The 20470-nt window shown below is 42.4% G+C and overlaps 1 protein-coding gene across 4 annotated transcripts in view; it reads right to left on the reverse strand.

The window, feature by feature from the left end:
- The window catches only part of LOC147011022 (neuropilin-2-like), a 300172-nt gene that overhangs the window by 257857 nt on the left and 21845 nt on the right, over nucleotides 1-20470 (reverse strand). For 3 of the 4 annotated variants that reach the window (XM_085859785.1, XM_085859787.1, XM_085859783.1), the window contains exon 1: nucleotides 11442-11540. The exons of the other annotated variant lie outside the window; for it this stretch is intronic. In XM_085859785.1, the coding sequence (XP_085715911.1) occupies nucleotides 11442-11529 (88 nt within the window). In that variant the 5' untranslated portion in view covers nucleotides 11530-11540. Of the gene's footprint in view, nucleotides 1-11441; nucleotides 11541-20470 lie in introns of those variants that run through there. 4 annotated transcript variants of the gene reach the window in all.

A 20470-nucleotide genomic window follows, 5' to 3' on the forward strand; every position in this document is an offset into this window, starting at 1 on the left:
TTCACAAATATGCATTTTTCACTTTAGGAATGGGTAGGATTATAAGTGACAAATAGAATGAGGTGCACTATAAGCTTAGATTGAAGTAAATCAGATCATTTTTGACGAAGTTATGAGCGAAAAACGATTTTGATCTTTTCGTGACCTTGACCTTGACCTTTGATCCAATTGGACCCAAAATTTAATGGGGTTGTCCAAGGTTTATTGCCCACCTGTGGATTAAATTTGATAGTGTTTGATAAAGCCGTTTTGGCGTAAAGTTGCTAACAGACAGACAGACAAACAGACAGACAAATGAAAAATCGTGCTTAGCACGACACTTGGCGAATTAGTTGACCTTTCCGTGTGGTGGTCCAAGCTGTAATGTCATGGAATGTGTGGTGTTTATTTGTTCGTACATTAATAAAATGACGCAACGTCACAAATAACAATTATCAGGCGCGCATTGTCATGGTAACGGCAGCAGATTGAAAATTTACAAAACTCATTTAAAGCTACCATGTGACATTCAACAACTTATCATCGGTGCTTGTTGCCTTCATTCTGATCGGAGAAAATATTTGAAAATACCTAGTAACATTGCTTTTCAACCAGCTTTACGATCCCGTTATCAGGTTTGAAATATGTTGTAAATCAAAAATATGTATTTTATATGTGTGTTTTTCATGTTTTGGGTGACCCTGACCTTGACCTTGGGTCAATTTCGATCAAACTTTGTACACATGTTAATATTACATGCATAAATAGACAGGAAAGTTTCAATACAAGTGTAAAACTGTTTGAGAAATATCCATGTGTAATTCACAATATTCCCCATTGGTTTATAATGGGCGATAATATAAAAAGTGATGCAAAATCCAGATCCTGATCTTGAACATCACCAAAAGTCACATATCCTTTTGCACTGTGGATTTCTATCAGCTGTTAAAATTTCATCCAAATCGGTTAAGAATTGTGACCTGTAGAACGAATAGAATTTTTTTTTAAATCACGCCAATAGCTAAAAACTTTGACGTCATACACTTGCGAAAACTGTGCATAATTTGTACTAACATGCATTTTAAAACATTTAGATATTCCATTGAAGTTTGTTTTGTCATCAACAGGAAGTCGCTACGACTTCCGGTTACTGAGTTATGTTCAAAAGCTTGTTTTCACCTTTTTTTGATGTATCGCCGTGACGTTAAGTGCGATTATGACGTGATTTGCTCCCAGACTATTTCAGCAAGATTGGCTATCACGTGTTAAAATTTGAGAATGATTGCCTCAGTAGTTTCGGCTGCACACGAGAGTAAATATTTTTTTTTAAATGACGTCAATAGGCAAAACTTTATGTTATACGCTTGCGAAAACTATGCGTAATTTGTAATAAGATGCATTAAGGATCATTTAGATATTTGAATGAAGTTTAATTTGGCGTCAACCGGAAGTAGCTACGACTTCCGGTCACTGCGTTATATCCAAAAATGTGTTTTCACGTTGTGTAACGTCACGTCGTGACGTTTAGTCCGATGAAGACGGGGTTTAGACGCGGACTGTCTCACGTGGGTTGCCTATCAGGTGTAAAAATTTAAGAACAACTGGTCCAGCCGTTTGGGCTGTAGATGACCGGACAAACCAACAAACGGAACAGACCAACATACTTGACAAAATCGAAGATTTTGCCAAGTAACAAACCGGACGATTACAATATCCCGCTCCCTCCCTCTGGGGGGGAGTGGGGGCGGGATAATAAATGGCCAAGACCAAGCACACTACACCAATGGCTTGAAGAGGATAGCAGGACTAAGTCTATCAGTCAGATGTAGGTTCTGCAAGGCAGAAACATAAAGTATGAGCCACCTCCTTTTCGGGATGTAAAACAACTCGTATCAGAACAGCTGTCCTGTACACACAAAGGCACAATAAGTTATATAGAGTAATGCACTGGCACATCTGCAAAAAATTCAACATCCTAGTTCCAGAAAACTCATGGAAACACGAACCAAAAGCAATCATTGAAAACAAGGAAATTACAGACTAATTGAGGTATCAATCAAGAAAACACAGAAATCAAGACAATGACTAAATACCAAGACCTCAAAAATGAAGTGAAAATATTCTAGAAGCTGAAGAGCACCAAAATTGTACCAGTGACATTGGATCAATGGGAATGACAAAGAAGAACCTTAAGGTCATCTTAAAAACCATCCTTGGGACTATTACTACAAACAAACTGCAGTTGGAAGCTGGGCTCAGTGATGATCTTGAAAAGAGCCCTCAGAACAAAACCTTGAGAACACACCACCTTCATGGCTTGGTCCATGAATCATAATCCCTTCCTGAAACAGAGGTGAATAATACACAAAAACAAAGACACACCAATGCCCTTAAAACAATGAAGTGAAAAGACAAATGTGTCAAACCATGATCAGTTCAGCTGTGAATAAAGCATATGGTTTAGTTATACTGCAAGTATTGCTTGAGCAACAAAAATACTTCAGTTCAATTGTTGTGACAGTTAAAACCTTATCATTCAGCGAGTCCCGACAAAAACTCCTTGGGTTTTGGACAATCACAATGCCATTTTGTGTGTGCCCACAGTATTAATAGCGTCTGTGAAGAGACAATGGGGTTTCTGAAGGTTGGAAAAGCATTTGAGCATGCCCAGGAAATGGCACAGCATAGAAAACATGAGGAAGTGATGCACACAGGATGGATGGTGGGAACCACGTGAACAGTAAAAAAGGCAGATTCAGCAGCATTTGCTTTGCTGATGGATCCCTTGTGCATCCTTGTAAAAAGGAAACAAAGAGAGCGGACTGTCTCGTTTTGCTTTATACTGTAGTTCACTTCAGCTAAAGATCAGGTCAAACTGAATAAGGTGGTGTTTGAGGGTTCACCTATTTTTAGTTCACCTGGAACAAAAAAATGTTCAGGTGAGGTATCCATCAGTCAGTGAGTCAGGCTGTATGTAAACACTTCGAACTTCTCCTAAACCACACACATGATTTTGATGAAGCTTGACCACAACCTTCATCACCCGTGATGCTAAAACGAATGGTCCGACTTTCACCAAACTTTGTAGAACTTCTGAGAACGGAGGCCTCTCGATGGCTTGCAAATTCCAACAAAAAAATTGCATGGCAAGCAGGTCAATTTAAAGGTCAAAGGTCATTACGATTCCGGGATCAGTACTTTTGACTTCTCAAAAAGTATTTCGCCAGATTTCGGTTTAACTTGGTAGGAATCATCTCTGCATTCACAAGTTCGTTCAAATCATTAAATTTACTATTTTACATCGATCGTGGGTCATCCACACCTACTCCTGGTTCCCTGGTTCTAGTAGGTGAGTCCATGGGCATTGCCCCTATTTATATATAGAAACACTACTCATGCTCACAAAAGAAACATGGCCATCTGCATTTACAATTGTCTGGTTTGACCTGTTCTCTTTACACATAAATTTACAATGTATTTCACCAACATAAATATAGCAATGTTGCTCAAATAACCTGTACTTTTACCATACTCTGCATTTTCTGGCTTTGCTTACATTTCTTAGTTTATTGGGCAAAAAAAGTTGCAATGAAGTCCAACGAATGTCTGATTTTACCTCTCACATCTTCCAGTCTGAGTAACAAACTCACCATAACCTCTTATGTCTCAGTTTTTCTGCACCAAAGGCAGGTTCGGTGCTGCCAGAGCAGCGTCATAGTAAGAATAGCACTGGGCAGTTTGCCTTTGCTTTCGCAGTGGCAGTCAGGGTAGGAATTTAGAATTTGACCAGGGTGCTGGCGATGACAGGCTTACTCTTTGAGAATGACATTGCAACATATTTAATGCCCATCAGTTAATGCGAGTAGATGAGTCCCAAGCTTAATGTCCACTGAAGGGATGGCACACTTTGTGATGCAATGCCCGACCTGTGAATCAGCACTCCGAAGGTTTATGGATGGACCGAGAATAAAACAAGGCCAAGACAGTTCAAAAGAAAGTGTGCTACCTCTGCAGAATCCTGTTGGAATCTTAACCTCAAATATTTACCTTATTATGTGGTTCTGGTTTCCCCCAAAACCAATTGAAGGACACAAACCAAAAAAGTGAAATACAAAGCTGTCATATACAAACCTTCCTTTCATGATAAAGTTATCAATTTATTCAATAACGAAGCAATTCCAACAATGTGGTCATATTGAGGAGGCTCAGAATTTTCTGGTTGATGTTAATAGCACACTTTGTATTCTTGCATGTTGGAATTGCTCTCTCAGTAAAATTGAATTGCTCTTTCAGTAAAAATTAAAACATTTGTGCTTGCTCTGAGAAATTAAAGTCTGTTAAGTGATATGAATATTGTACACTCGGTTTAGCTATTTGCTTTGATATGATCAAACTACCTTTTAACATGTTTTGCCAGCTGTAATTTAAATAACACATTCCGTCAATATTTCATTTTGGAGTTCCGAGCATTAAATAATCATGACACATTGACCTACTGTGTTATGTAGAGGGGAAAGTTGAGTTGGGAGAGATCACAGAGGAGGAGGTGCGGATGGTATTGAAAAGGATGAAGAAGGGAAGAGTGCTAGGCATTGATGAGGTGTGTACAGAAATGACAATTGCAAGCAGAAAAAGGTCAGAGGCAGTTGGACAAAGAGGCTGTTGCATGTATGAATGAGAGACCTTGGCCTTGGCATTCTGGCGTCGCATCTTGAGCTCCTTAATTGTCGCAACCATTTGCATTAAACATACAGGTCCCAAAAGTCAGTTATCCCATTAAGTACATGTGGTCAGATCCCTTTCCTTTTGTCTAGTGGGAGAATCAAAAACGTGCGTTGCGACTTCTTTTAGTTAGGTTATTAAATATTTACATCTAACAACCAACAAGTCATCTGCAAGACCCCTCGGCCTGTTACGATCCACCGCCAACACCACCAACGTACCTTTGCAGCGTTATACTGTTCCTCATCAAGCTTGACCCCCATGTGGAAAGAGCGGTTGGGGTTTCCCGGCAGGGGCCAAGGCCCTGCCCTGGAAAGGTGGGCCGTAGGACCCTGTCCAATGAGGGGCGGACAGCGAGGCGTTTTTCACCAAGAGATCCCGTGGTGGGAGGAGAGATATCTCCGAGACTCTGAGTAAGGAAGAGTTTTCACGGTGGTTGGGTCAGGCAGTTTTTTTGTTTACGGTGGCTGTGAGCAGTCTGGTTCGTTCTTCACGGTGGCTGTTACGGGGACAGGAGTCCTGTGGACCCTGACTATTCACCACGCGAGCGCTGCCACGAGCCACGAGCCCAACACATGCGACTGGGGCCAAACTGACGACCTTTGGCAGGTGCCGCACTATAGAGCACGCTTTCCCTCCGACGACCAGGTACCCACCAAACTCTGACCCCCAGCTTGTCTCTCTTCACGTCTGTGAGGGTCAAATAAAGACTCTGGGGTTTCTTTTCTTTTTGTGTGTGTGTCTGCCTGTGGGCCCGTCGATAAGTAGAACTGAGTAAGTGTTTTTGCTTATTGTAAATATTTCCCTGCTTGCATATTTGCGCCAAGTCTTGCCTTTGTCTTTATTTTACTGTTAATAAATTATTTAGAAATGTTACAAGTCCGTTTCTGTCCCTTCTTTCATTGATCTAGCATGGTCCGGGTCTGAGTATAAGTAAAGCGGGGTTTCATCCCCGATAATCCGTTCATTCCAGCCTGCACAGCTTTGGCAGTTTCCGCTCGGATGCACCCGAACCGGAGTTGGTAGTCGGTAGTTGGAAATCTACCGCAGTCGGTAGAGTGACCCGGTTCGAGCAAGATGTGCCGAGGGCGTGGTCTCCCCGGGAGCCGAAATCACGTAGTTACTTAGATTAATTGGTTTTAGATAAACAGACACTACGCTACGTGGATGAGATATTGGCGTCCACGGTTGGTTCATTGACCCGCCAGCTCACGGAATTATCCGGAGCGACGGCCTACAATTCCGGGGAGTCTGGTGGGGGACGGCGTAACCTCCCCCACTGAGCGGTCGTTCTCAACACCGACCCCCGGCCCACAACAGTACGTTTCATGCACTCTGCTAATCCCAGGTAATTGCCAGAAAGCGAATTTTATGGATGGTTGAAACATTGATTAAAAAAAATTGAACAGAGTTCTTGCAGTCCTGCTTTAAGCCATACAGATAATGTTTATTGTGCACCGCTCCTTTGAAATAACATAACCAGGTGAAGCATGACGTCATCGGCAGGCGCCAAAGGGAGTATTCAGTTTTTCTCCGTTTGTTTGTTACTTACAAAATCGAAGATTTTTCAAGTGTATTGTTCAGTTGATTTTGTCATTCTGTCTGTTTGTCTGTCAATCGCCTACAGGTCACAATTTTCAACCAATCTTCACAAAACTTCACCACATGATACAGTTTGTCATAAATAAGGAGCCTATTATTTTCTATTTTTTTTACATAAAAAGTCAGCATAGGCCAAAGGTCAACAACTTTGTCATATTTCCAAAATCCTCATTTTTCATCCGATTGACGAGAAATTTGAACAGGATTTTCATATCAGCTTAATAAATTCAACCAGCAATTATTTTTGAGGTCAACATTGGCTAAAATGTCAACTAAAGTGGTATTTCGAAAATCCTCAATTTTCATCCCGTTGACTTGAAATTTGAAAATTATTTATATTTCAGGTCACTGAATTCAACCACCAATTATTATTGAGGTTAACATAGACCGAATTTACAAAAGTCAATTTTCATCCGATTGACTTGAAATTTGAAGAGGAGTTGTATATTTGGTCATTGAATTCACCCACCAATTATTGTTGAGATCAAATTTGTTTTATGGATTTTTCAAGTATCGTGCTCTGTACATATTTTTGTACACCACTCCTTCGAAATACCATAACCAGGCGATGCATGACGTCATCGCCGGGCGACAAACGAAGGGAGTACTCAGTTTTTACTCCGTTTTATCTTGTGTGTTTGTTTGTCCAGGCAATATCTCAGCAGTCTTTTGATCTAGAAAGCTGAAATTTGGGGACAAAAGTGAAGATGTGCTTTGGTAAAAACGTTATTTTTTGATTAATCAATTGATTGATAAATGACTTATTATCGATTTATTAACGACTACTTTATTTTATTTCTCATCCTGGCAATATCTCAGGCATATTTAAGCAAGGAATCTGATATGAGGACACGATGTTGACCAAGTGATTTGGCTATAAAGGATATTTTTGATTCATCAATTAATTATTCATTTTTAGATTTATTTCTTAATTTTCAAAAAGTAACAGATTTGGATGAAACAGTGGTGGTTTAGAGATGCTATTTGACAATTGATTGTGGAATTAATCGCCGGGCGCCGAAGGCACCCTGGCAATGTCGCATGCTGGAGGATTTGTTATTTATTTCTTTGGCATGGGGGTGGTGTACTTTGAATGTACCTGTGCTTGTTTGTTTTCTTATTTGTCTGGGCAATATCTCAGCCATCCTTTAAGCTGGGAAGCTGAAATTTGGGGACAAAAGTGAAGATGTCCTTTGGCAAACACTATTTTTTGATAAATCAATGAATTGATAAATCACTTAATTAGGGATGTATTAATTCCTCATTTATTTTCTTTCTCATGTGGGCAATATCTCAGGCACCTTTTGAGCTTGGAAACTGATATTTAGGCATGACAGTGAACAAGTGATTTGGCTGTAAATGGTGTTGGCTGTAAATGTAAATGGTGTTTGATTTATTGATTAATCAATTTAATTATTAATTTTTTGATGAATTACTTAACTTTCAAAAAGTTACAGATTCCGATGAAACAGTGGTGGTTTTGGGATAAGATTAGCCAATTGATTAAGAAATTAATTATTTTACAATTTTTTTCTTTTAATTATGCAATTAATCAATTATTGTACACCACTCCTCAATTCCGTCCCCATGTACTGCACGGTGGCATCGCCGGGCACCGAAGGCGCCCCATCAATGTCTCGCACAAGAGGATTTCTTATTTATTTATTTGGCATGGGGCAGTGCACTTTGAATGCACCTCGATTTGTTCAATTTATTTTGCAGCATGCTGAAACACTTATCTCTCGGTTCTGAAAACCAAAGCAGTTCAACAGAATAAACTTCATGGTCCGTTTTCTTTCAAAACTGCACAACATATCATCCAAAGATAATCTTGTTTATCGCTCTACATGTGGAGTGATATCGCTCTACATATCGTGATATTGCAACGTCATGGATTCGAGAATTTTTCCAGTCATGTACACGCACAGTCACATGATATCAGTGGCATCGACTGCGCTTGTGCATCATGAGAAAATACTTTTGTCTGATTTTTTTGTATACATAGTCGAGGCTCATGGAAGAGTGAGCACAAGTGCACTGAATGGATCAGGCTACTGGCTTCATCAGGATCAGGCTACTGGAGGATGTCCAGTTAGCAGCTGGCTTTGGAGGCCAACTTTCAAATGCGGCTTTTCCAAGAACGATCATGGCTGATACTGATACCCATGAGGTTGAATGACGGAACGAGAGAGACAGAGTGAGAGAGTGAGAGAGTGAGAGAGTGAGAGAGTGAGAGAGTGAGAGAGTGAGAGAGTGAGAGACAGACAGAGACGGAGAGAGATTTGTCAAGATTGAAACATATTCTGAGTGTTTGATCAGCTCATGGTCTGAAGAGAGGGAAGAGGCTGCAGCCTGCCTGTCTGAAGGATAAGGGATATTTGAAAGATGGGGGGATAGTGATCGTGATAAAAAAACAATACTGATATTCAAAGTACATATCATTGATGGGAGCGAAACAGAATGTTGATCCTCCCTTTTTCACAAATAAAATGCCCCGTTAAGGCTGACTTCAAAAAGCCTGAGAGTTGTTGTGATGTGGTTGCGAAAATAACTGAGATGCGTAGCCATTGTTCTATTGAAGCACGTTTAATTGCAGGAATGGCACACTGATTTGGAAATCCTCCCACGCTGTAGTGTCAGCTTTATAAATGAAATAAAAAGTCCCTCTTATTTCAGATACAATGGTAACAAATAAGAATTTTACATGTTCGTGATTTTGATTAGAAAAAAAACAGAAGTGAAGAAGGTCACCTTTGGTCAAGTCAATCTCTTCTGACGACTGAATATAATTTTCCTGATTTCAGATCCTCGACCTTAAGGCTTGAAAAATATTGCCAACATGAAGGACAACTCTGCACAGTGTAAAGGTGAGCCTGAGCATTAATCTTGTACATGTGGTCCAATAGCACTATTTTATGAATAATTTAGTAGGACTTCTGTTATGTGGGCAGAGCTGCTGATTAATGAATAGTATGGCAGCAGCATTTCATCAAAGTGCCTCATTGTGGATCACACAGCTCGATGTTGATCACCATATTCATCAATTGCAAAAAAAAAAAAGATGGTGCCATTGGAGTGTCCTTTTACTAGTTCAGGTTCTCTGTATGCATGGATTGGATTATTTTCATTTTGGTCTAAAATGTCAGTGTTGGGATGATAGCTGAGCCTTTTCTCACAGATTCATACAATTAGAAAGCAAAAGTACAGACAGCGAGGAATCGAGCTGAAATAAGTTAGACACGGTTTAATGAGGATATAAATGGGAAGAGAAGACAAGAGGGTGATAAGCTGTATAGTTGTGATAGGATAGAGAAAATAGGAAGAGGTACAGCAATCTGGATATGAAGGAGGTAGAGCAATCTGTATGAAAAGGAGGTAGAGCAATCTGAATGTAAAGGAGGTAGAGCAATCTGTAATAGGAAGAGGTGTAGTAATCGGGATATAAATGAAGGAGGTAGAGCAATATGGGTAAAAAAAAGACAGTACAGTTTAAAGAAAAAGGGTGACAAAGGAGGTAATCGATGTGGAAAGATACGAGCAGTGGCGAGAATAGTAAGATACTCATAGGACGCTTTTCGAGGGCTCCTGGTGTGCTGGAAAAGCAGGATAGAAGGGTTTGTGAAGATTTCACAAAGGCATTGTGGTAAGGGAAGAGTCCATTATGGGGGGTTTAAAACTGGAAGGGATAGAATGGGTCCAGGAGCAGAGAAAGGGCAGAGTCGAGGAGGAATATCTAGAATATAGATATAGTGCAGGATTACTTATGAAGTCAGTTAGTATATCAGCCCATGAGGAGGACTGTTACACATCTTTGTCATGATCTAAATATGATGGAGGAAAGGGATGGAATCTTACGATATATTCGAGAAGTGTAAGTTTGTTCATAGGTTTGTTTGTGTATTTACCTTGTATGCACTCTTGAATCACTGGATGGAATGAGTTCAAAACTGACGATTGTATTCAGGGGAGGAGTTGGTATGTGGAGACAGGTGGTTTCCGGTGGTAAAAAACAAACAAACAAACATAACCTGGGGGTTGATGGTTGGGGTTGAGGGGGACACATACTCTCAATGAAAATGTCGACCGTACAGTACCGCTTAGTAGGAGCTGGTATTTCAATGCTCTGCATGAAAACCATCGACATCATCAAAGTGGGGAAGTATCACACTGTTCGTGTGTTTGTTTTACTTGCATGCACTCCTGGTCCTAAACTGCTGGATGCAATGAGTTGAAAATTGGTTGTTGTACTCAGGGTGTGCCCTGAAAGCTTTAAGGCAATAAAAAAAAAGAATCGTCCGAGAAGTGGGGAAATGCCGTGCCAAACATGTTTTAATATATACCTTAACATTTCATCTTCACAGAGATGCTGAGCATCAAAAACATCATGAAGATTGACTTGCCAAAATAAAAATTCCTACTCCCAGAAAGTCATAGCTCCCTGGCCCAGGGTTTGGGATGAGGTGGGACCCAAACTCTTTCAATGTAAATGTGTAGTGTATAGCGCCACCTGGTGGGAGCCGGTTCAACAGGACAAAAATCCGTCATGGACATCAGAGAAGTGGGGGAAATTAACTCGTCTGTGAAGACAGGTTCTTCACTTGTGTCATAAAATAGTGAGGATGGCCATAATGCATTGGTCATTCACTCAGAGAGCCATTCATGCATGGAATGGTCTTCCTGGAAAGGTAGCAGCAGCAAAAAACAGTAGGTGAAATTAAAATTAGATTGGTACCCTCCCTCAAAGCTCACTGACTTCATAAATACACAATGTGTTCCACCCCGGTGTTTCACAACAACCGGTCTGGACATTCTCCAGTCCATGACGCTTCCTTGACGGTCTATCAGAGCTTTAAGTGTATTTCACTGTTAAAGGTTAAAGAAAAAATAAATCACTCAGTTTTATATTAAATGAATGTAATGTGAGTGAATCATTACAGCTCGGTTTCACAAGATCCAAATCACTACCCAGCACGACAGGTCGCCTGAATTTACATTCCACTCCAGCAGCTCCACTTCAGGTATTCCATTGAACCTGATGTGTTGGCACACAGTGGATATTTCCGCATACAGTACAGTACAGTACAGTACAGTGAAAGTGATGTAAATGTTCACAAACTGACACCACGTGGGGGACTCACCTGTCACCATTTCCTGCTCCTCCTGCTCAACTTGTTGTGAACCCATCCATTCTGTGCACCAACAGTTGATGTTCATTTTTACTGCCATTTCATTTGTGCCTAAGAGTTTGAAATGTCACAGGCCAAGAAAATTAAACGAAGCATTTCCCTTCAAATGAAATTGGACATTTTGAATCGTTAAAAAGCTCTGGAGGGGGAGGGGGGGTACAATATATATATATATATATATATATATATATATATATATATATATATATATATATATATATATATATCTTTTTGTATACCTTGGTCGAGGCTCGTATGAGAGCTAACACACAACTCACAGCAAGGAGGCATGAGACAAGAGGGGCGGGAGTGGAAGGGACAAAACAGTAGGGAACGGACACATTAGGTGAACTGTGGAAGGGAGAGGGATGGGGATGGGACAGGGAACATGGCGAAGAGAAGATGGACATTTCAGGGACTTTCAGGAAGGAAAGCAGGAGAATTGAAGGAAGTGGGCTTGGGTGGATTATCGGGGGTAGAAAAGATCGAGGATTTGGATGGGGGAAGATAACAGGTGGTGGTGAACAGCTGTTTTGAAAGCCTGGAGGGAAGAATGGGAAAGAATAGAGTGAGGAAGTTTATTCCAAAGGCGGGAAAAAAGAGGAATGAAAGAGTGAAGATGAGCAGTGATTCGTGATTTTGGTAGTTTTACCAGAAGGGGGTTGTTGGCGGACCTTGAGCGCCCTGTGGAAATGTGGTGGGGACAAATCACAGAGAGAGCAGGCGGGGCAAGGCTGGAGAGGAGTCGGTAGAAGACAGAAAGACCACAGACCAACCTGCGGTGATTGAGTGAAAGGCCCAAAGACTCAGCTTCATTGCGGGAGATGCCGATGATCTTAAATGCCCTGGTTTCGACAGCGTGAAGCCGAGAAAGGTGGGAGGCAGGAGCACCAGCCCAGAGGGGAGAGCAGTACTCCATCAGGCTACGGACAAAAGCTCTGTAAGTGGTCAGGAGCTCAAGAGGGCCGAGGAAGGACTTAGCACGACGGAGGATTCCCAGTCGGCGACTGGCTTTTGAGGCGAGGTTGGAAATGTGACTTTCCCAGGAAAGGTCATGGCAGATAGTGAGACCTAGAAGCTTGAAAGAAAAGACTTCTTCCAGAGGATTGTTGAGAAAGTGGATGGGGGGGTTTTGTAAACGGTCCTTTCGAAGAGACATAGTGAGAGTGTGAGATTTGTCTGGATTGAAAGACATGTTCCACGTGTTGGACCAGTTTGTGATTTTATCCAGATCTGCAGTGAGCGAAGAAGCTGCTGCTTGCCGGTCTGAGGGATGACAGATGGTACGGCAGAGGGTGGAGTCATCGGCAAAGAGAAATAGAGGATTTTCCAGAGAGTCCGAGAGATCATTGATGAAAACCAGAAAAAGAACAGGGCCCAGAACGCTACCTTGAGGAACTCCAGCCTGCACAGGAAGAGGGGATGAAAGAACTCCATTTAGGGCCACACGTTGACTGCAACAGGAGAGGAAGTCTGCGAGCCATGAGTGGAGATGGCCTTGAATACCATGGGAAGAGAGTTTGGTGAGTAAGGCAGGGTGCCAGACTGTGTCAAAAGCACGTGATATGTCCAGGGATACGGCTCGGATTTCCTGTCTGGCATTGAGGACCTCCATCCATTGATGGGAGAGCAGAAGCAGCATATCCATGGTAGAGTGACCTGGTCTGAAACCAAATTGATGATTGGAAATCAAGCCATTGGAGAAGAGGAAGGATTTCATGTCTGAAGCGATGATGGATTCCATCACCTTGCTGATGATTGGGAGAAGGCTGATTGGTCTGTAGTTACAGGGATCTGTTTTTGCACCTTTTTATGCAGGGCAGTGATGTTAGCAGATTTCCAAGCAGATGGCAGATGACCTTGGGCAAATGAGAGGGTGAATAGAACAGAGAGAGGGTGAGCAAGAGCAGAAGAGCAGGCTTTGAGGACACGTGGGCTGATGCCGTCTGGATCGGTTGCAGAATCTGACTCGAGGTTTGAAAGCAAGCTCTCCACCTTGTCAGGAGAAAAGGACACAGAGTCCAGGGACAGTTGGGTGCGACTGGGTAAAGTGGGTAGAGATAGTGATGGGTTTAGGACACAAGATTTAGCTGCAAACACCGAGTTTAGACATTCAGCTTTATCACGTGTGGAATCAGCAGTGCGGCCATTTGAGGTAAGGGAGGGGATGGAGGGGGAACATACACCAGAAACAGATTTGATTAAACGCCACCAGGATTTTGAGGAGGGAGAGAGGTTTGAGAGTTCAGACTTGAGATGAGAAAGATGTTGTTTTCTGGCTCTCCTGAGGGTAGATACACACTTGTTCCGAGCTTTGTGGAAAGAACTGAGATTGCCCTCAGTTGGGTTTGCTTTCCATGAGGCAAAGGCAAGTTGTTTCAGGACAACTGCCTCGCCACAAGCTTCAGTAAACCAAGGGCGGGAGGAAGGGTAAGACAACTGAACACGAGAGGGGATAAATCTGTGCATGAGGGAGAGCAAGTTTCTTTGAAAGAATTCCCAGGATGAGTTGATGTTTGAGAAAGTAGTGATAGGAGACCAGTCTGTCAGTTTGATGGCTGCTCGGAGACCCTGCCAGTCAGCTTGAGTGAAATGCCAGATTCGACGGCGGTGAGGTGGTTCTCTGATAACAGCCAGAGAGATGTCCACTTTGACAAGGACGTGGTCAGAAGAACCAATTGGAGCGAAGGAAGAGCAGCAGATATTGTCAGGGAAATTTGTCAAAATCAGATCCAGAAGAGATGGAGTACCATTGGTTGTAATCCGGGTCGGGAAGTTGACTGATTGAGTCAGTCCCAATGAGTCGCAGAAAGCTTTTGCTGAGGTGCCATGGCAGGTGAGAGAGGTACCCACACCGAGCCAACTGGCGTGATGACAATTGAAGTCACCACATAAGAGGAAGAGAGAGTTTGGATGAGAAGATAGAAGATGGTCCATGTTTTTGGATAGTGAGGTGTAGATGGAGTCATCACTGTTCGGTGGACGGTACAGTACACATATAAACATGAGGTGGGAGTGGAGGGGAAGCCGAAGCCAGAGGTATTCCTGGGGGTGTGGGGGAGTGAGAGCAGTGCATGGAGAGTGAGGAATAGAGTCTTTGATGAAGAGAGCAACACCTCCACCAGGACGAGGCTCAGGTCTGTCATACCGTAAGAGGGAATAACCAGGGAGAGATACTTGGGAGTCAGACACGTCTTGGGAGAGGAAAGTTTCTGTTAGGCAGATAATGTCTGGTTTGTCAGTGGCAACCTGTATGGAAAGATCTGAAAGGTTTGAGCGAAGGCCCCGGATATTTGAGGTCCACACTTTTAATGAAGAGGTAGGGGAGGAGGCTTTGGGTGCAGGAGGTGGAGGGGGAGGGGGAGGGGGAGGGGAGGACAAGGGACGAGGGGGGGAGGTAAGGAGGGTTGCTGAAGGAGTGTGGGGTATTGCAGAATAGCGAGGGGAGGGGGCCGAATGAGGAGGAGAAAAGGCTCTGTGGTGCTGAGGGAGAGGGGGACAAGAGACAAGGAAAAAGGCAGTTGAGGATTTGAGGACGTGGAGTGAAGAGATGGAGGTGAGAGGGCAGTGGAGGGAGGCAGGTTGGTGGATGAGAGGGGGGGGCAACTTTGAGGAGGAAGAGTGAGGGGGATGAAAGGTGGGAGAAAGGTGAGGGGGGAATTTTTGAGAGAGGTGAGAGGGAGGCTTGGAGGGAGAAAAGTGGGATGGTTGCTTTGAGAGTGAGAGTGAGGGGTGAGGGGGGTGAGTTGGCACTGAAGTTGGAAAAAAAGAATGGTTGATGGAAAGCGAGCATCCATGGCAAACTGTGGTTTTTAAAAGTTTTAGGTCAGAGATGCGATTTAACACAGTTCTTGATGGATGCAATGAAGGCGAATTCAGAGCATGGAGAGAAGAAGCGCTGTAATAGTTGGATTAGATTAGATTAGATTAGATTAGATTGGGATATTTAATACAATCAAGAACATCGACGAGTCTTAGAAGGAAGTTAGAGCTGAAAACGGTGTGTGGAGGAAAGTCTGACCTTATTGTGTTCCTTCCTCACAAGGGAGGATTGAAGAGGTGATTCAAGGTGTTATTGAAAACGTTGTTGAATTGGGCAGGCATCTCGGATTCAAGGAACTTGAGAAGGAGGATGTTGATTTGTAGTGTCCAGTACTGCACTGAATATACTTTACTGAACCATTACAACTGCTATTTATTCATTAATAAGCACAATTTTATCTTTAGAACTCTTATTTTGGGAAAAGTGCTGGTTTTTGACATCCTTCAGGAATGCATCTCCTATTTATGACTTTTTTATGGGAAAACTCGTTTCGCAACACACTCGCAACTCGTTTCGCAACTGATTCACGATACACTCGGTTTTTCAGGAACGCAACCCGAGTGTATATATTATACACTCGGTGTTACTGTATATATTATACACCTGCATTTATTGTGATGTCTGTGAGAGGGTCTCACCAAAGAGTACATTTGCCGTCAGTCTTTGTTAATTCTTTACCTTTTCACGATATTCACCCCCCCCCCCAAAAAAAAAGGTTGTTGTCTATATGTGTGTATATGTCTATATATATTGTAAAAGATTCGGGCGGTTGGGATTACACATTTTTAAAGAGGAAGAGGGCGCTTACAACCAAAAGCAAAAAAAAATATATAGATGGACTCTGCTAATTTGAACAAAAAAAGCAAGAGCAGATCAGGTCTCGGGCAACGTTTCACTGGCTTCGCACCCGGCTTCATCAGGCCCAATAGACCCGGAGCCTCGGCACGCGTCCGGTTGTTATTTTAAAACAAAATTTTCGAAATGAGAGGTCGTATCGAAATAAAATAAGAAATCCCTTTTCGTTCCTTCGATCAGCTGAGTCCAGGTGATCTTTTTGCTGAGGAAGTATGCTCGCACCGTGTCATCTCTATGCGGGTAACCGCGCCTCAAAAATGGCGCCAAGCAATTCGTGAGGCAATATTCAACGTCAGGGCTCCTGAACCACGGTGTCGCTTCTTTTTCAACCGTGCTTGCTGATCCCGCTCTCTGCAGAACAGCGGCGCTCCCTTCGGTGATATACACGAGGCTTCGAGGTCCGTCTCTCACGACCAACCAAGAGTCAATGGCCAGTGTCTTGCTCAGCATGCGGCCAATTTGCCTCAGTACGGATGCAAGAATTACACAGCCATTTCGTCGTGCTGAGATCCTCCATCCAAGCCACGTTCCTCTGACTCCCATGTCCACTCTCTCATTCTTTTTCATGCATTGAAGGAAAGCCAGCCATAATGTCCTGCTCTTTTGACCGCCGATCCAGCCTCTCTCGCTTCTGTCACGCTTCAAGCCTTCGTCTCCGACCGTGTCTCTCTTCTCCTGCAACAACCTGCCTTCCCGTTCTCTTGCCAAGATGCGCTCTGCTCTTTTTTTTTTTGATCGCCTCCCTCACACCGAACTCCACTCATGTGTTTTCTCCTCTGACTCACGTGGCCTCTTTCGTGCTCTTCTTCCTCCTACTCACTTCATGCCCATCAATCATCCCTCGGGGGCATGACTTCGCCCGCTGTCACTCTTGGAGGCAGGGGCTTCTTCCTACTTGGTCATGCAGCTTGGTTGTAATGGTTGTTGTTGTTGTTGTTATGAAAATGCAATTCTTCCATTGCTGGTTTGTAAAACAAAAAACAAAGGGAAAACTCACAGGGGGCAATTACATACTGGGGAAATTATCCTTAATCCCAATCGAATTGACATTGCACCACACCCCCCGTGTGGTGATGAGTAACACTTAAGCTCACAGTTTCCCCACTTAATTCACATCAAGATGTCTCCTACACGTCCACAGGCCAAGCAACTCTATCTGATCCTATCTTTCCGACGAAATTCCTCCATCTACCACACACACACACACACACACACACACACACACACACACACACACACACACACACACACACACACATACACACACACACACACACACACACACACACACATACACACACAGTCATATCCCTGTACAAGCCCCACTGTTCTCCTGTCCCCTTCCCCCAGTGAAATTATGCCGGTAATGAGTCTAAATGGCTTTTTTTGCATCAAAGTTCTTTGTATATCCTCGTCATGTCCCTCACCTGAAGTGGATTATCACGTCAAGCTGGTTGTTATCGTCTTGAAAAGCACGTCTCACAACACAGTCTTTCCCGGGAACACCAACTGAGCTGTCCAGCGACGACGTGAAATGAAAATGTTACATGTGCTGAGAAAAATCGCCATTTGCCATCACAGGAAATGGAATTGCTTGTGGGAGATTTATAGAGCCATTTAAAGCTTTGCATTCATGAGAGCAGCTGGCTACACGATCCATATTCTATAGCCAGGAAAACCTGCATGATTAAGCAAACTGCAATGAAAATCGTTTAATCATGCGTTTCATTTGCATCCAAAGGCAATGCACTGTGTCAGTAAAATGTACTTTGTCTTTCAATGCCAATAACTTCAGACTTATGATGCTCTACTAACTGCCAACTCAAAAATAATTCATTAAAAATACAGTACCAAACTGATAATTTACATAATTCTGGTGTTAACATGCAAAGACAAACAGACTAGTGTTATTGTAGCTGTGTAGCTGTGTTAATGCTACATTATCTGTGAAGAATATTTTCAAGTGTTTGTGTGTTTTATGTTATCCTTTCATGGCCAAACCATAGCACCAAGAGTGCCCCAAATTTTGGGTGTAGGTACTTCAGAATCTGGGCACGATTTCAAGTGACCAAACATCAGCCTTGACATCTGTTTTGAGGCCACCAAAAGCTGCCATAAAGTATAAATTGCGATGTGGGGTCAGGAAGTGCTGCCGCCGGTCTGCAGACAAAAGGTAACCACCAAAAGGCCAGTAACTCCATTCGTTTTAAATGTCCAACACGTCCCCAAACCCCATAAGGAACATCTCGCCCTCCCCCACTCCCCTCCCTGGGCAATTCCGGGGATATGTCATATAGACAAGATGAAAATACACTTGTTCCGGTAATGAGATGCGTCATGACCAGGTAATCAGTTGGGAGACGGAACCCATCAACATGAGCATTTTGCCCTTTTACCATGAGATGGCTCCAATGGGGGTGGTCCAGGACCAAAAGAAGGGTACCACAACGTGTGAGAACGGACAGAACATAAGAAACAGTGGATCCAAATGGACCCCCCAACATGTTGTTTTTTTTTTACAAACATAAAAGAACAAGATATAATGACAAAATTATATTTTGTATTCTGGTGTTTGCCTGCCTGAAGGCAGGTCCAGTACTGCGTCAGCAGTTTCTTGGCAAGGGTTATGCTGGGTGACTTGCCATTGCCTTCCCAGAAATTAGATACGAGTATGATATATACGAACCAATCAGGAAATAAATCGATATAAAAACAATGAAAGAAATAGAATAACAAGCATATAAATACAAAAATGCCACACCTTTCCAGCAGCAGAAAATCCACCAAGTTAAAAATGACAATCCCAAATTGACAAAGATAAAAATTAATTTATAGGTACAAAGAATGATAAAATCAAACCAAAATACACAATTTGCTGTCTGTCTACCTGTCGAACTGACTGACTGTTTTTTTTTTGACCACGTTACATTTGGTGATTACTTATCCAATCTCAATAAAACTTGACAGAAGACGAAAGGTCACAGGATGGAGGTTGCAGCAACTTCATTTGCCCCATCCTCAAGGGAGTTCTCCACCTTGGGTGAATTCAGTGTTAAGGTACGTGTATATTCATGTTAATACAGCAAATCATGACGTTTCCCCCAAGGCTGAGCTTCTAATTACAAAAGTAACAACAACAACACTTATGATAATGGCATAATATTAATGTTATTACAAAACAATATTTATAAGAATTAAAACTGCGAGCAGTGATGCAGGAGCCCAAGTGACCCTTGTCCAATATGAGGCAATTTCAAACCAGGTGACCTATGACGTCACAATTTTCATGTTATATCACATGTTAAGTTGATCATGTATGCCAAGTTTCACATTTAAGGTTAAACGCAGTTAAAGAAGAAGATTTTAAAAAGGTGTTCACCTGATGCCACATCACTGATGACTTCATCTTAAAAACCCTTTTTTGTACCATGGAAAGTCGATCATAACTTGCCAAGTATCAAATTGATAGTATTTGCGGTTTAAGAGAAAAAGAGTTTTTAAGTTTTCATCTAAATCCAAGCTGGTTGCCATGGCGATTGCAAAAATCAAAATTTGTAAAAAAGAAGGCATTAGTTGCCATCTGCCCCAACATTGTGTGGGAAGGTTCAACTTAATCGGAGTAGTTCTGGAGAAATAGCATTTTGTAGGTTACATCAACATGGAAAAGTACTCCAACATGGTGTCACCTGTGACATCATCAATTTTGTTATATTTGGCATTGCCATACTGTGTATCCAATTGAAACGGAATTTTGTATTCAAGTTTGTATAATGGTGTAGATGCCACAAAAATGTTTCATCTGAATCGGAATTTATTTTATTATTTTTTACCTCAATATGGCTGGTAAACCGCTTCACCGATGACATCATCTTGTGCGTGTTTTTGCACCATGGATAGTTGATCATAACCTGACAAGAATCTAATCGATAGCATTTGTGGTTTCGGAGAAGATTTTTTGAAGTTTTCGCCAAAATCCAAGCTGGTTGCCATGGTGATTGCAAAATCAAAACTCAGAAACAATATGCATCAGTTCCCATTTGGCCCGACATTCCTGCGGTTTCAACTTGATTGGAGCAGCGGTGCTGACGCTACAGCTTCCACAAAAATTTGGCGGAAAGAATAATAAAATACCGATAACAATAGGAGACCAAGCATTTGTACGCTTGGTCCCCAAAGAATATCCCCTCTCCGCATGAGGGGGTTTTTCCTCCTTGAACAAACGCCATGTTAACGTGTATAAATAGCTTATCGTGGCATTTTGTGGAAAACCCTGCCCGGAAATAAAAAAAACAAACAAACATGC

The sequence above is a fragment of the Eptatretus burgeri genome, chromosome 16, assembly GCF_056783735.1.
Source record: "Eptatretus burgeri isolate ZD-2024b chromosome 16, Ebu_testis_v1, whole genome shotgun sequence".
NCBI classification, from domain to species: domain Eukaryota; kingdom Metazoa; phylum Chordata; class Myxini; order Myxiniformes; family Myxinidae; genus Eptatretus; species Eptatretus burgeri.